General features: G+C 38.5%; 1 protein-coding gene across 1 annotated transcript in view; it reads right to left on the bottom strand.

Annotated features, from left to right (window-relative positions):
• The window catches only part of igf2r (insulin-like growth factor 2 receptor), a 43,549-nt gene that overhangs the window by 25,744 nt on the left and 4,412 nt on the right, over positions 1 to 13,393 (bottom strand). Inside the window, exons 3-10 of the mRNA XM_074616450.1 lie at positions 7,687 to 7,805; positions 4,922 to 5,020; positions 4,245 to 4,377; positions 3,748 to 3,859; positions 3,517 to 3,625; positions 3,267 to 3,426; positions 904 to 1,093; positions 363 to 466 (exon numbers count right to left, since the gene is read on the bottom strand). Coding sequence (XP_074472551.1) covers positions 363 to 466; positions 904 to 1,093; positions 3,267 to 3,426; positions 3,517 to 3,625; positions 3,748 to 3,859; positions 4,245 to 4,377; positions 4,922 to 5,020; positions 7,687 to 7,805 — 1,026 coding nt within the window. The remainder of the gene's footprint in view (positions 1 to 362; positions 467 to 903; positions 1,094 to 3,266; positions 3,427 to 3,516; positions 3,626 to 3,747; positions 3,860 to 4,244; positions 4,378 to 4,921; positions 5,021 to 7,686; positions 7,806 to 13,393) is intronic.

Raw genomic sequence — 13,393 nt, 5'->3', positions numbered from 1 at the left:
GACAAATGGGGGCAACATATCTGAGGGCTGTCTATCCAAGATTAGTATTTAGTGCTGGAACATGTAGTGTTAGCCAGTCCTGAGAACAGGTGTTGTGAGTATAACATCTTAGACACAGGAGAGACAATAAATAAGGTTTGGAGTAGTCATTTATAAATAAATAGATAAAAATGCTGATCTCTTAATTTCACTGAGATATTGTGCTTCATGTACAGCACAAATTGTATGTACAGCTCATGGTAGCAGTGTGCCTGAGTGTCGGCCACAGTGTAATTCTTGATATGACCACCAGATGGTGCCGAAGTGAAAAATAAATTATGATTGTGTACTGATGATGTTTTTTAGAAATGTCTCTGTCTTACATGCAGTCTTGTTGCACTCAAAGTTGATGATGGTCATTCTCTGGAAGCCGGTGGAGCATCTGCTGCCATCTGGGTAGATCAGAGTCAGATCTCCGTCTGAATAACTGCAGATGGGAAAAAAAAAACACAGGAGGGGGAGAAACAGGGTTGGAGGGTGAAACAGTTAAGAAATTAATAAAGTTGATTTACTGACAATGTTCAACATTTCATCAATGATCAAAATAATGGTGATTATCATTTTGGCCATAATTGTACAACTGTGAGATAAAGTTCCGGTTTCAATATCATCAAAGAAGGAAGCAGGGTTTTTACAGCATGCATCAATTAGTTTGCATTTATAAAATCTCAACTTACCGACAATAACATAAAAACAGAGCCCTCTATTATTTATTTACACTATTTATGAAACCATGATTTTCCCCATCATTGTACCATCAAAATCAAAAGGGAGCATCAGTACCGACTGACAGAAAACACAAACAAACTCTGACCAGAAGCACCAATCAGCTGACTGACAAAAACACACACACACACACATTACCGTAGCGTCTGGTTCTGATATCGTCCAGCCACCTTCTTCACGTCTCCGGTCTTCTTCACCTGGCATGACGAGATGGACTGGTGTTTGCCACATTCAGCAGTGGGGATCTCTCCGCACACGTTCAGGTAGAAGACGTAGCTCTCATCGCCGTCACTGGGCCCGGAGTGAGCGTAGTACGGATGCTCTGTAGCTACACACACAAACAAACAAATGGCAGAGGGTTTAGGCGTACATATTAATCCAATGATTTATTATTATCATCATCATGAGGCCCTTTTCGGCCACAGGAACTTTACCCAGGGACTAGGAACCTTTTGAGGAACTCATTACGCTTCGACCGCAGGAACCAGGGTCTGAATTAAGTTCCGGGGACATTTTACGCTCCAAAAAGGCCCTGGACGGGGGAAGTACTTTCTGAAAGTACAGGAACTTTTGGGGTGGAGTTTACAGGGAGTATTTCTCTTTGTGTGATAACATTAAAAGTAACGTTAGGCTTTGCTGTCGGCTTCCCGACTCATTTAGAAAAAGAGAGAGAGATAGAGAGAGAGACTGCAAGGGCGAGTGGTAACGTTAGAAGAGGGAGACAGAAGAGATGAGAGAAAGAAAAATGATTCTCTGATTGTTTCACGGCTTTATCGTTCTAAAGCACAAATAAATAACCATTAAACACTCAACAGATGATTTACTGTGGAGATATACATTCTTAGTTTCATTTTCCTCCGCTGCATTTCCTTCATTACATCCAACGTGCATCAGTAAATACTATGCAGCAGTAAATGCCGTCGCAGTGAGACATAACCTAAGGTTAATTTTTTTCAACGTGTTTTTTAGATGAAACAGGCGGACACACTGAACTGCACGCTGCAGAGTGTGTTTACCGCTGTGACCACCAGCAGCCCTCGTCCCATGTCATGTTGCTTTTGCTTACGTCAGCGGACCAATTTGCCTGATCTCTGCAGGTCTTTAGACCGCAGTGGAAACGCAGACAACAGTGGGCTGAAGGAAACTTTTAGTTCCTTGAAAAGTGACCTAAAAGTGTGACGAGGGCTTTTGGCCTCTATTTGATAGTATAGCAGATAGACAGGAAAGGGGAAGAGAGAGGGGGGGGGGACTACATGCAGCAAAGGCTGTAAATAAAATAAACATGGGAAAAATCACTGACAGCAATCAGCTTCAATTTGAAATCAGCAGTATCCGACTTTAAACATTCATATGTACAACCATTTGTATTATTAACACCAGGAGATACAGTACTTAGACTGTGGCCTTAGAACTTAGAAAAAGGCCTTTTTCTATTTCGAGCAATGAGCTGACAAAAACCAGGAAGGTCAGTACAGTTTACTCATAAAGTTAGTTCCTCTAACTGGGATAAAAACAGCAGCACTATGAGCCAATAATTCTTGTGGGTTAAATATGTAACTGTGGATAACACAAGAGAGAAGGAATGTGTTGAGCTTCAATTAATAATTAGTATCAATAGTACTGGGCTAGGTGGGGTTTCCAGTTTGTTACTTCCAAGCCTCTCTAGAATGAAGAAACACCTTCTTCTGTCCTTGTGTGTTTCACTCTTGTAGCTTTTAAGAACCAGTTTGAGGAATGAGAACACGACTGCAAACGTACAGTGTTTTGGCTGCTACTCGCTTCCTTAAGAAGGCTAAATTAGGATCTAAGAACTCAACGTTAACCCCAACAGGTGGGTCAAAAATCCACTTGCCCAAAGTGGATTGTTACTAAAAGGCTAAAGTTAATTGTCAAGTTTAATCTTTATTTAAGTGCATGAATCTGCAGTTTGGCCCACATCCCTTAACGCCACCCAACTAAACTCCTGTTGCCTGCTCATAAACTCCGCTCCAAAAGCGAGGAGTATCCTGGCAGATGGCTCCCATCCTCTGTTCAGCCAGTTTGAGCTCTTGAGCTCCGGGAAACGCTATAGAGTCCCTGTAGCAAGATTTATGGTATTGTATTGTATTCTTGCAAGTGCCCGATCGGTACTGCGTAGGAGCAACTCTCAAAAGAGATGAGAAAGAAACGACATGTCTCAGGGTCGCGCCGCACACACACACACCTGCGGTTTGGAAAAGAGACAAACTAAACGTGCCGCACATGCCTGCGACGGTAAAAACAAGGGGAAATGCCTTTTTTAAGACAAGACCATAGGACAACACTATTCGATTGCTTATAATTTAATGACTATTCGAAAATCATGACCCATCCCTTCTTCAAAATAAAAGAAAACAGGAAAAATTCTAAAATGAATTTGTGGGCTGGATGTAATTCTGCATTCCTAACAGGTCGGGGGTCTAGTGAAATAGTCTCAGACCAGTGGGGTGGTAGTTCCCTGGTTTAGAGGAAGAACTACTTACAGCTCAAGGTGAGAGGCGTGAGGTCTATGGCGATGTCGTGCTGCTCGCTGGTCAGTTTACAGGTGTGGCTCTCCAGGTAGTCTCTGTGACAGGCGTATTCAGTCACCCACTCCACCTCGTAACGACAGTTCAACCCCGCTGTCATCTTAGGAGTGCTGCCCTGTGAAACCAAAAGAAAAAACATGTTAAAATAAAACAAATAGACACAAGTTTGCTGTGTATATACTGTATATGAGCGTGTGTGACCTACTGAGTGTCTGCTTGACGGACAGATGAAAGTGATCGTGACGGCAGGAGTGTGTTTGTTGCAGATTTCTGGAACAGGTGAATCTGCAGCGACTTCATACTGTAACCTCAGTCTTGAGAAGAGAGGAGACAAGGAACAAAGTAAATCTAAACTTAAAGCAACAGAATGGAAGATTTGTCCAGACAGCCTACTCTTATTCAAACAGATGGAAAGTCAGATGGCAGATATAGATACCTGTCGCTGGACAGCAGCTCTAGCTGTTTAGTAGGAGAGCCCATGTTGAAGGAGCCATGACTGGTGACCAGACAGGCTGCAGAGCCCTCTGGACACGATTTGTCTGGTTTGTCTGAGAGAGGAAGAGGAAGGATATGAGATGATGGGAAACACTGATTGGACATCCACATAAAAAGGTGGCGAATTTTCCCTTTAAATGCATGAATAAGTACAACACTTATTAAGAATAAAAAGACTATTTTTCAAAGTCTTAAGAGAGAGTGATGCAAAAAGACATTTCTGTTTCAGTTGACTGTGACAGTAGTAAAAAAAAAAATTCTCTTTTTCTGTGGTGACTTTTTTTTTTTTTTTTACAACTCGGCAGTAATCAAATACAAAACAAATACACACATTAACTTCAGTATTACTGAATACTTAATGTGATCAGTAACTCATTTTCTAAGTCATGTATTCATCCATTCATCCATTCATCTCTCCACCCTCCCTCAGGTACTGACTGAGACTGCGGCAGATGTTGATGTAGAAGTCGATGTTGTCGTCACCGTCGTCCACCAGATAGCCATCCTTGACTTTGATCAGAGGGTTGAGGTCGTGCTTCTTACCGTCCGAGTCAAACACGTAGCAGGGCACCTGGACACAGAGCAGGATGAGTCATACTGACATCTTCTCATCATCACAAGTGTAAATGTGACTGGCAAAAAAAATCAGATGTATGAGATTGACTTTTCCGGTCACAGCCGATCAGCTGACAACCGGCTGGTTTCAACCGGTGGTCGATCGATCGTTGCAGCTCTAATATAAATTATAAGATTCCCACTTCCCAAATGATTAAAATTTTTTGCATAAATATGTGGATTTACATCTGACCAACAAAGTTATGGGTCTGTTTCTCTCTCACAACACATGTCTGTTGCTTAAAAAGCAAGTTTAATTCATTTCACACATTCTTTCCAGTTGAACTTACATTACCGGCTTCATTGTGACAACATGTGACATGTCCTCTACGCTGATAAACACATGCTGTTAACATCCTCACAAGAGTGGGAAGACATATAAAACACCTCTCTGGCTCTATGACTCTCACTTATCACACCTCAACAGACTCGGCAGCGGCTTATTTCCTTCTTACACATAAAAACCTTCTTGTCAGTGAGTCAGATGTTCCACCACATACCTCTTTGTGTGGCTTGAATTTATCTTTCTTGCAGGCGGTGAAGGTCCTCCACTCGAAGTAATGCACACACTGAGACACGGCCACAAACTCCGGGGTCCCCTGCAGCACACCAACACAGGATTATGAGTAAGACAGATAGTTTCCCGTTTATTATGGTGACTAATATATTATAATGCTGAGAAACAAGCAGCAATAATTCAGCACACAGACGAATAAAAGGAAGGTTTATCATGTGGGCTGCTTTATGGCAAATGCGTCTGTGTTTCTCTTATAACACAGAATATGCATGACTTATTTTGTTAATGTTAAAAATTATGCGGATGATTTCTTTTACATTTTAATTTGCCAGGAGAAATTAAACATAGATATCGCCATGAAACTTCCCCAGCTGATGACTTACATTAAGACAATTATTTTTTGTATTACAAATTTTCTGATGGTTTATGTTTAAATATGCAAATGAGGCATTATCTAATTAAATATGTGCTAATTTGCATACATTTCCAGAACAGAAATCTGAACATTGGATAAAGCCAGGTTCAAAATTATTGTTTCATTTTGTTGACATATTAGAGTCAAAGGTTTTTACAGAGAGGATTTGGGATATTTCTTTTTATCCCTCCATAAATAGGAAAATAGCGTTAAAAAAAATGTTTTTAGGAAAAGAATGTTCTATAAATAAGGCTATGAATGATATATGGACAAACCCTCTGTAAAAACCTTTGAACGTTGGTGGATGTAAGTGCTACTGAAGTGGATATTTCTGGCTCAGTGAGAATTTTTTTTTGAGAAAACAACCTTTAAAGATATGTATTGCTAAATTCCATAAATGTTAAAGACACTACAGGTGAATAGGGTAAACATTTTAACTACTAGATATCACCATTTTCCTGAAATTGTATGTTTAAATATGCAAATGAGGCTTTATTTAATAGTAACTTTGGATGAATTTAGGAAAACTTACAGGTGCAAATAGACAAAGTAGTAAAATAAACACCTAAATATGTATTTAAGATGTTTTCTTTCTACTAGTCTGACAGACGACACGTAATGGAAGCAAAACAGGCCAAACTGCATGAAAAAAACAATGTTTTTGCCTGTAGTGTCTCCCCTTAACTTTACAATTATTCCCAACATGTACAGTTGAGTGCACAACCACAGTCTCCTGCTGCTTGAGTGGTTGAAGGTTCAATGCTTACTCAAGGGCTTCTTCAAGAACACTTGTTGAGAGAGGGGAGAGTGATATTTACATTCCCATTCTTCATCAACATTTTACCTGCTCCTGTTCCTGAGAGTCAAAGCAGCAAGTTTCATAAAAGCTACTTTCATTTCTCCACTTGACATTTTGTAAACTGACAGTCTAGCGCCGATCGTCTTCTTCTTCTGCTCTTTGTGACTTTACAGGAAATGACTAACGGTAATGTCAAACCACCACTAGGCCACCCCTGAAACCACAGACACACACTGTTGACTCAACTGAGCGTAAATACACAGCAGGTGACTGTCATTGTCCTACATTATTTCTTCACAGAGATACACTTCCTTTCACCGCAGCTGGCAGCAGTTTGACAGGTATTAAATAAATGTCATTTTAGCTTTTTGATTTTTTTCAGGTTTGTTTCAGAGAAAGAAAATAACAATTTTATCTTTAACTCATTGAAATATGAGTGAGATGAAAACTCAAAAACATCAGGAGGGGTTTAATCTTCGTTTCAGTCAGCTAGGCATCTATCCAATTCCTTTTTTGCAAGTAATAAATAACTAAAAACAGCAAAGCACATTAATATTTCAATATTGCACAACAGTGAAAGTGCATGGTCATGGTGGAGCTTTATGCTCAAGCGAAGTTTATTATTTTACACCTTTGTAGCATGTTCAAAGTATCAGTGATGACAATAAACTGCATCTACAGTACAACTCATAACAGCGGAATTTCTACAGATGAAACCTGATTACTTGGACACATACTATATCCTTAACCAGGTTTCTGATCAGACCGGGCTGAGTCTATTTGGGATTATGTGATCTTCCTGTTACAAACGAAAACATGGACCTACTATTTAAGTTGGTTTCCACCGCTGAAAAGTACGATTTGTAAAATTTAAGGACACACACACACACACACACACTACAGAGCCTGTCCTCTCACTTCGCCACAGCAATGAAATAAAATAAAATTACAGAAGTCGGCCACATTAACGCTGCTTAATGCATGTAAATAAGTGGAGCAGACATCACAATATGCTTCAGATATTTAACAGCAAGATACTTTAGATACAGACACACTGTATAAATACAAAACCTAACAAAGGCTGCGATATAGTCTATTTATTTTCAACCTACAATAAGACACACAATGCATTAGGTTGTAATCTCTCAAAACAAAGCAGTACGGTTGTTGAATGGATCCACTGCAGACACTCACAGAAGCTGCTTTTGTGCTTCTGACAGAACAAACAATGTCGACCAGGTGTTGGCTGACACACAGGAACAAAAGCAACTGATAATTGCCACTGAGTGAGGGGTTAAGAGCCTTGCTCAAGGGCACCTCAGTGGTGGTAATGAGCGAGTGGTAAGCGCTGCTTTTTTACTTTCCCCCTTCAAATTTATCCTGCAGGTTCGGGGGTTCATACCAGCAACCCGTCCGGTCACAAGCCTGCTTCTCTAACCTTCAGGCCCCCTATGTATTAGCTTAAACACAGCTCCGGGAAAAACACAAATCATATGTTTAAAGAAAAACACCTCCTTGTGTGTTTGAGTCTTACCATGGTTTTCCCACACTGGAAGCTGATGCTGGTCTGAATGTTGTTGCTGCTCCCCGGACATATTTCTGTGCTGTTGTAATCCAGCACCATGCCAGAGAGCCTCTGCAGGGACAGCTCACCTGCACATTCAAAACAAGAGAAACAATCAGTCAATTACAGACAATTAAGCCTTTAGTTTGTTCAATAGATGACAATGTCAATACAAAAACATTTAATAAATACATTTTCTTTACTAAAGGGTGGAAACACTGACTTTTTCTACAAAGGCCGAAAGGTGATGGACAAAATGGGTAATGCATTTATTTGAATAATGATAATTGTAGATAACTAGCATATAGTGGATCTATGCTCCCCCATGCTGACCCCATGACACATGTTGAATGACAACCCCCACATTTACATAATGAGGCCGTGTTGTATAAAGAAAAGAATACAGAAAGAAATATGTTTAAGGAAATAAATAGGAGGAAATGCCGAGGGAAAATCAGGCATAAATAAATAAATACATACATAAAATGTATTAATGAATAAATACATTTTAAAAAATAATTTAAAATGAATAATAAATAAATGTAGGTTAATATAAATGAATTAATTCATAAATAAAAATTAAATTAGAAGAGTAGATAGATAACAAATAAATAAATAAATGTAAGTTAATATATAAATAAATAAATAAATGGGAAAATTAAATAGAAGAGTAGATAGGGGAATTAATACAATGGTAAATAAAAAAGAAGTAAATTAAAACAGAAATATCAATTTATTTCATATTCTATAAATTAATGCTTACATTTATTTTTAATATTATTTTTGGTACATTTAATGCCATATTTATTTATTGAGTCATTTTTTTATGTATCTTCATTTTTGTTATTTTTGCAGGTTTTGTCCTCCATAATATTCATGGTTGATTTGAAGTGAAATACTGTTCAGGTCATGGTGCCTGACAACAGTTGTTGTTATTGCTATAAAAAGATTATAATAACATTTTCTAACAAAACTTAAGTAGCACAAAAAACACACGCTCATTCTCAGACTGGGACTCAGAATATTGTCTTAACCCACCAACCTCTACTGACCTACACACAAGATAAACCTCTGCACCATTATACCCTGACCCTGCAGTCATTATTTATCAGCTGAATAGAAACCGACAGCAGTGGGAAATGTTCTGCATGAGAGGAACATTTAGGACTGGAGCAGTTAAATTAACTCACAGCAGGTCGGCCAGATGAAACCACTGTGAGAGGAACTGATATCTGTAGATGAGTTACCAAATGTAACGCTGTGACAAGCTCAAATTTTTGCATCGACAATCAACTAAAAAGGTCAATAACTTCTCAGTTTCTTTCTTCCTGCAGGTCATTTAGCAGCCAGACATTTAGCCTGAACTAACGATTAATTTCATTTGGATTGATCAATAGATTAGTTGTTTGGTCTATAAAATGTCAGAAAATGGTGAAAAAAGCCCAAGATGACGTCCTCAAATGTCTTGTTTTGTCCACAACTCAAAGATATTGAGTTTGCTGTTATAGAGGAGTAAAGAAACCAGAAAATATTCACATTTAAGAAGCTGGAATCAGAGAATTTTGACTTTTTTTTCTTAAAAAATGACTCAAACCGATTATCAAAATAGTTGGCGATTAATTTAATAGTTGACAACTAATCAATTAATTGTTGCAGCCTGAACAGAAACAAATTTGGATTCAGTGAAGTGTTACAACTACAATTACCCTTTGTTATGTACTGTACTTGTGCATCTGTGTGTGTCTAATTGATGACCTCATTCTAGTCTTCCTGTTTGCATTTCAGTGTCTCTGTTCAATTTATACTGTTATGAAGAAATACTAAAGTTCTCATGTCTTTTATGAATCGCGTCGTCAGTCTAGGAGAAACTTTCATGAGCATTTGAAGTGTGTTTATGTGTTTATGTGTGTGTGTGCTCTCTGCTCCCTCTGATAGGGCTGCACTGCTATCACAACGGGACCATAAAGGAATGTAACTGAATAACATTGTGACCTATTAACGCCAAAAACTACTGTAGGCTGCAGGACTGCTGACACAACGCTCATGTCCCAGCCTGTTGCACTGCTTCAAGTCCTGCAATACACAGTTACAGTTATTATCGGACATACAGTATCAGTATTATGACTGTTTGCAACAGATAAGGAGCAAAGCATGCACGGTTTCACTGGGATGTCTCTAGATGTTTAAAGTAGATAAAGTTGAAATAATTGTCGTTTATAATTGAAAATATGATCCTCTATTCAAAACTTTACTTAAGTAAAAATACAGAAGTATTATCACCTAAATGTACTTTAAGTATTAAGTAAAAAAAAACAGCAAACAATTCCTAGTTTCAACTTTTAAATTGTGAGGATTTGACACTTTCCTTTGTCTCATGTGATAGTTAATTGATTCACTCATTTGGACTGTTTGTCTGACCAAACAAGCAATTTGAAGACGTCACTTTGGACTTTGTGATGGACTATTTTCTGACAAAAAACAATTAATCCAACAAGCAAACAAAAAGGTAATGGATAATACAGAGTAATTATCAGCTGATCCGCTGTAAATGACATCAATCTAAGGGGACTACAGCCACTGATCAAACGTTTTACAGGCACTTTTCAATTCAATACAGGTGAGATATTTGTTACTCCAAAGATTTTGACTTGAGGAAGAACAAAAGACATAAATCTGTTTGTGAGGATCTGAGGTTTCTGAGTCAAGACAGCATGAATAAAACCTTGAGTAAGGAGTACACAGAGAGAGAGAGAGCTGGTGAGTGAGCAGAGCGTGACATTTGTGTCTATTTGTGTTTGAGAGCGTTTCTGCTTGATGATGTGTTCCTGTGTCATGTGATAAGTCAGCCAGCATGATTAAACTGAAACTCATCTGACCACCCTGCTTCTTGTTTGCCGTTCTTTCACTTTCCATACGTGATCTTCCTCTTGAAAGAGAACTCAAATCTAGTTAGGACATGTTGATAAAATAAGTTGGGAAGTATTCCCTACAACAACAACACCATGAGTCAGCAGTTTTCAGCTCTTTGTCACCCTCAGAGTCGGATGACATGCTGAGAGCTACCAGACACCAATTTGTCACCAGGCGAAGGTCACGACCTCACACTGCAGGACGAGTTGTTGTTGTGGGACACTGAAATAACTCCGTCTGGCAGCTTGTCGTCTTTAGAAAGGTCACGGGCAAAATCAAAGACCGTGATGCAACTGAATTTGAGAAACAGCCCCAAATAATCACGGCAAAATGTAAGTCATCTTTAGAGAAGAATTTGCGCAGGCCTATAATGTTTGATATTAACAGTAGCTAACGTGACATTTGGCATATGGTCTTAATATGATTACACAGCATGAACTGTGACATCGTGACACCATTTCTGCAACAAAAGCACTGATTGTGACCACTGGGAAAGTTGAGAGGTGATATATACATAGCAAGATGGACAAAATGGATAATACATTAATTTGAAGAATGAAAATTGTAGCTAGTTTGCCTAGATCACCTTTATTCTTTCTATTAAGGCTGTCCTCGACCAAAGAAATTCTTAGTCGACTAATCGATTAGTTGCTTTAACTGACAGATCTGTGAAACTGAGATTCTCCACAAAGAATCACACAAAAGCAGAGATGTGCTCATAAGTTTCTTGGAAATAAGTATGTAAGTACAGTATGAAAAAAATAGATAAAAACGACTAATCGACTTAAGAACCAAGACCAAAACTACCGTTTAGTTGACTAATCGACTAAAGCCAAGTTCAAACTACAAGACTTTCAAAGTCGTCATATCGCAGTACTGTTCACACTACACAACCTGCTGTCTTGTAATCGGGAGTGTTTAGTCGTTGTGGTTTTCACACTACATGACTGACCGGCGACAGGACGTCACACACTACAAGATCGTTCCCCGGAAGAAATCCGAGATGACGTCTCCAAACTACATTTTCTCACTAAAACACGCGTGAAATACACAGTAAATGACGTGATACCATACACTAGACACATTGCTGATGTTGTTGTTGGCACATGTGTTCACAAAGTAGCCTGGTTTCCACACTCTTTTTTACTTATGTATTCCTCTAGGTGCAACAACAACTTTGCTCCGTGTTACAAATACATCACATACAGTAAGTTCCTCTACTGTTACAGGCAATCCCTCCTCCCACAGGTTTCCGCTCAACTCGTGTCTCGCGCTCTCATTGGCTGTAGCTCGTTGCCGGAGTCCCCGACAGGTCCAGATATTTAGCATGCTAGATATCATAGCCAACTATATCCACTTCTTATATACATTCTATGTTGATTACTGTAATACAACTTGTATTCTTTTATCACATTTTTCATTATTAATAATTAGTATCTTAATTACTCAAAATATAAAAGGTAACCAAAACCTGATGCCTGGTTGCTCGCATTGCAACCACTCAAAATGCATCACAAATCTGTGTCTGTTGATGAATGATAATGGGATCAGCACATTGCTCCCCTGGGCTAAACAAACCTTTAATTAGTGGTTTACAAAAACTGTGGGGCGCTCCTCCCCAGGAGGCTCATTGCTTGGGGGGTGGAAAAATGTGGAGCAGAACTAAAATTGAGTGAATCTGATTGATGTGGAAACAATGAACAACAAAGAGGGCTTTCACCCCAGCAAGGGAAGTTGGCGAGTTTCATTCAGCAAAAACGCAGATGGTGAGATGTTTGACAAGGAAGAGAAGAAAGACAATTCAAGAAAACGGTTTAACCTGAAATCAATAAATTAAGCCCATATCTGAGGTTCACTGTAAATATATCAGGTGTCTTTTAGATTCAGACACAAAGCCTTGACATTTGTGTCAAATAATTTGCAAAATAGTGGAAGAAAAAGACCCTCACAATTTCCCAAACCCCAAAGTGATGTCTTCAAAATGCTTGTTTTGACCAACCAACAGTCTAAAACTCAACATGTTCAGCTTACTATCATAGAAATCAACAAAAAGCAGTGATTCCTGACATTTGAGAAGCTGGAAACATAAAATTTGCTCCCAAAAATAAATTATAATAAATCACTTAAACGATAAATCGATTATCTTTTTTTTTTTTTTTTTTAAAAGGTGGAAGGAAACACAAAGTTTGTGTTCTTGATAATGTCCTTTCAATAAAATAACATTCAGCTTGACTTTTGGTTAATAAGTTCTATAGCTGCAACTAACATTTACATACAATCACCCCATCACAAGAGCTCAAGTTGATGTCTTCAAATGCTTTGTTTTGTCTGATTAACAGTCCACAAAGCAGCGATTTCTCACATTTAAGAAGCTGGAAGCAGCAAATATTTGGCAATTTTATTTGATAAAACAACTGAAACTATTAACATGTTATTAAATTTGTTCGGTTAATCGACTAATTGATTCAGCTCTACTAATATTATTACATTTAAATTGGTTTACAGGGAGGGAGGGGCGAGATTCTTATTCTGCTTCCAAACAGAAGGCATGACAGCCACTGCCTTAAATTAGGTTTAATTCATTTACGCCAGCGTGATTAAATAAAGATCAGGGCTTCTCTGTTCACTGAAGGTCAGGTTTGAAGCGGAGGAAGCAGATCAAGCTCCAATAGTTAATACAAACACTGCAGGTTAACCACCAATGAACTGGACAGGAAGAAATACTACGACAGAATTTATATGAAATTGATCATTAGAAATATTGGCA

Source organism: Sebastes fasciatus, chromosome 18 (genome assembly GCF_043250625.1).
Source record: "Sebastes fasciatus isolate fSebFas1 chromosome 18, fSebFas1.pri, whole genome shotgun sequence".
NCBI lineage: Eukaryota > Metazoa > Chordata > Actinopteri > Perciformes > Sebastidae > Sebastes > Sebastes fasciatus.
Note: the sequence above shows the minus strand (reverse complement) of the source record. Positions and strands in the feature narration are given on the sequence as shown.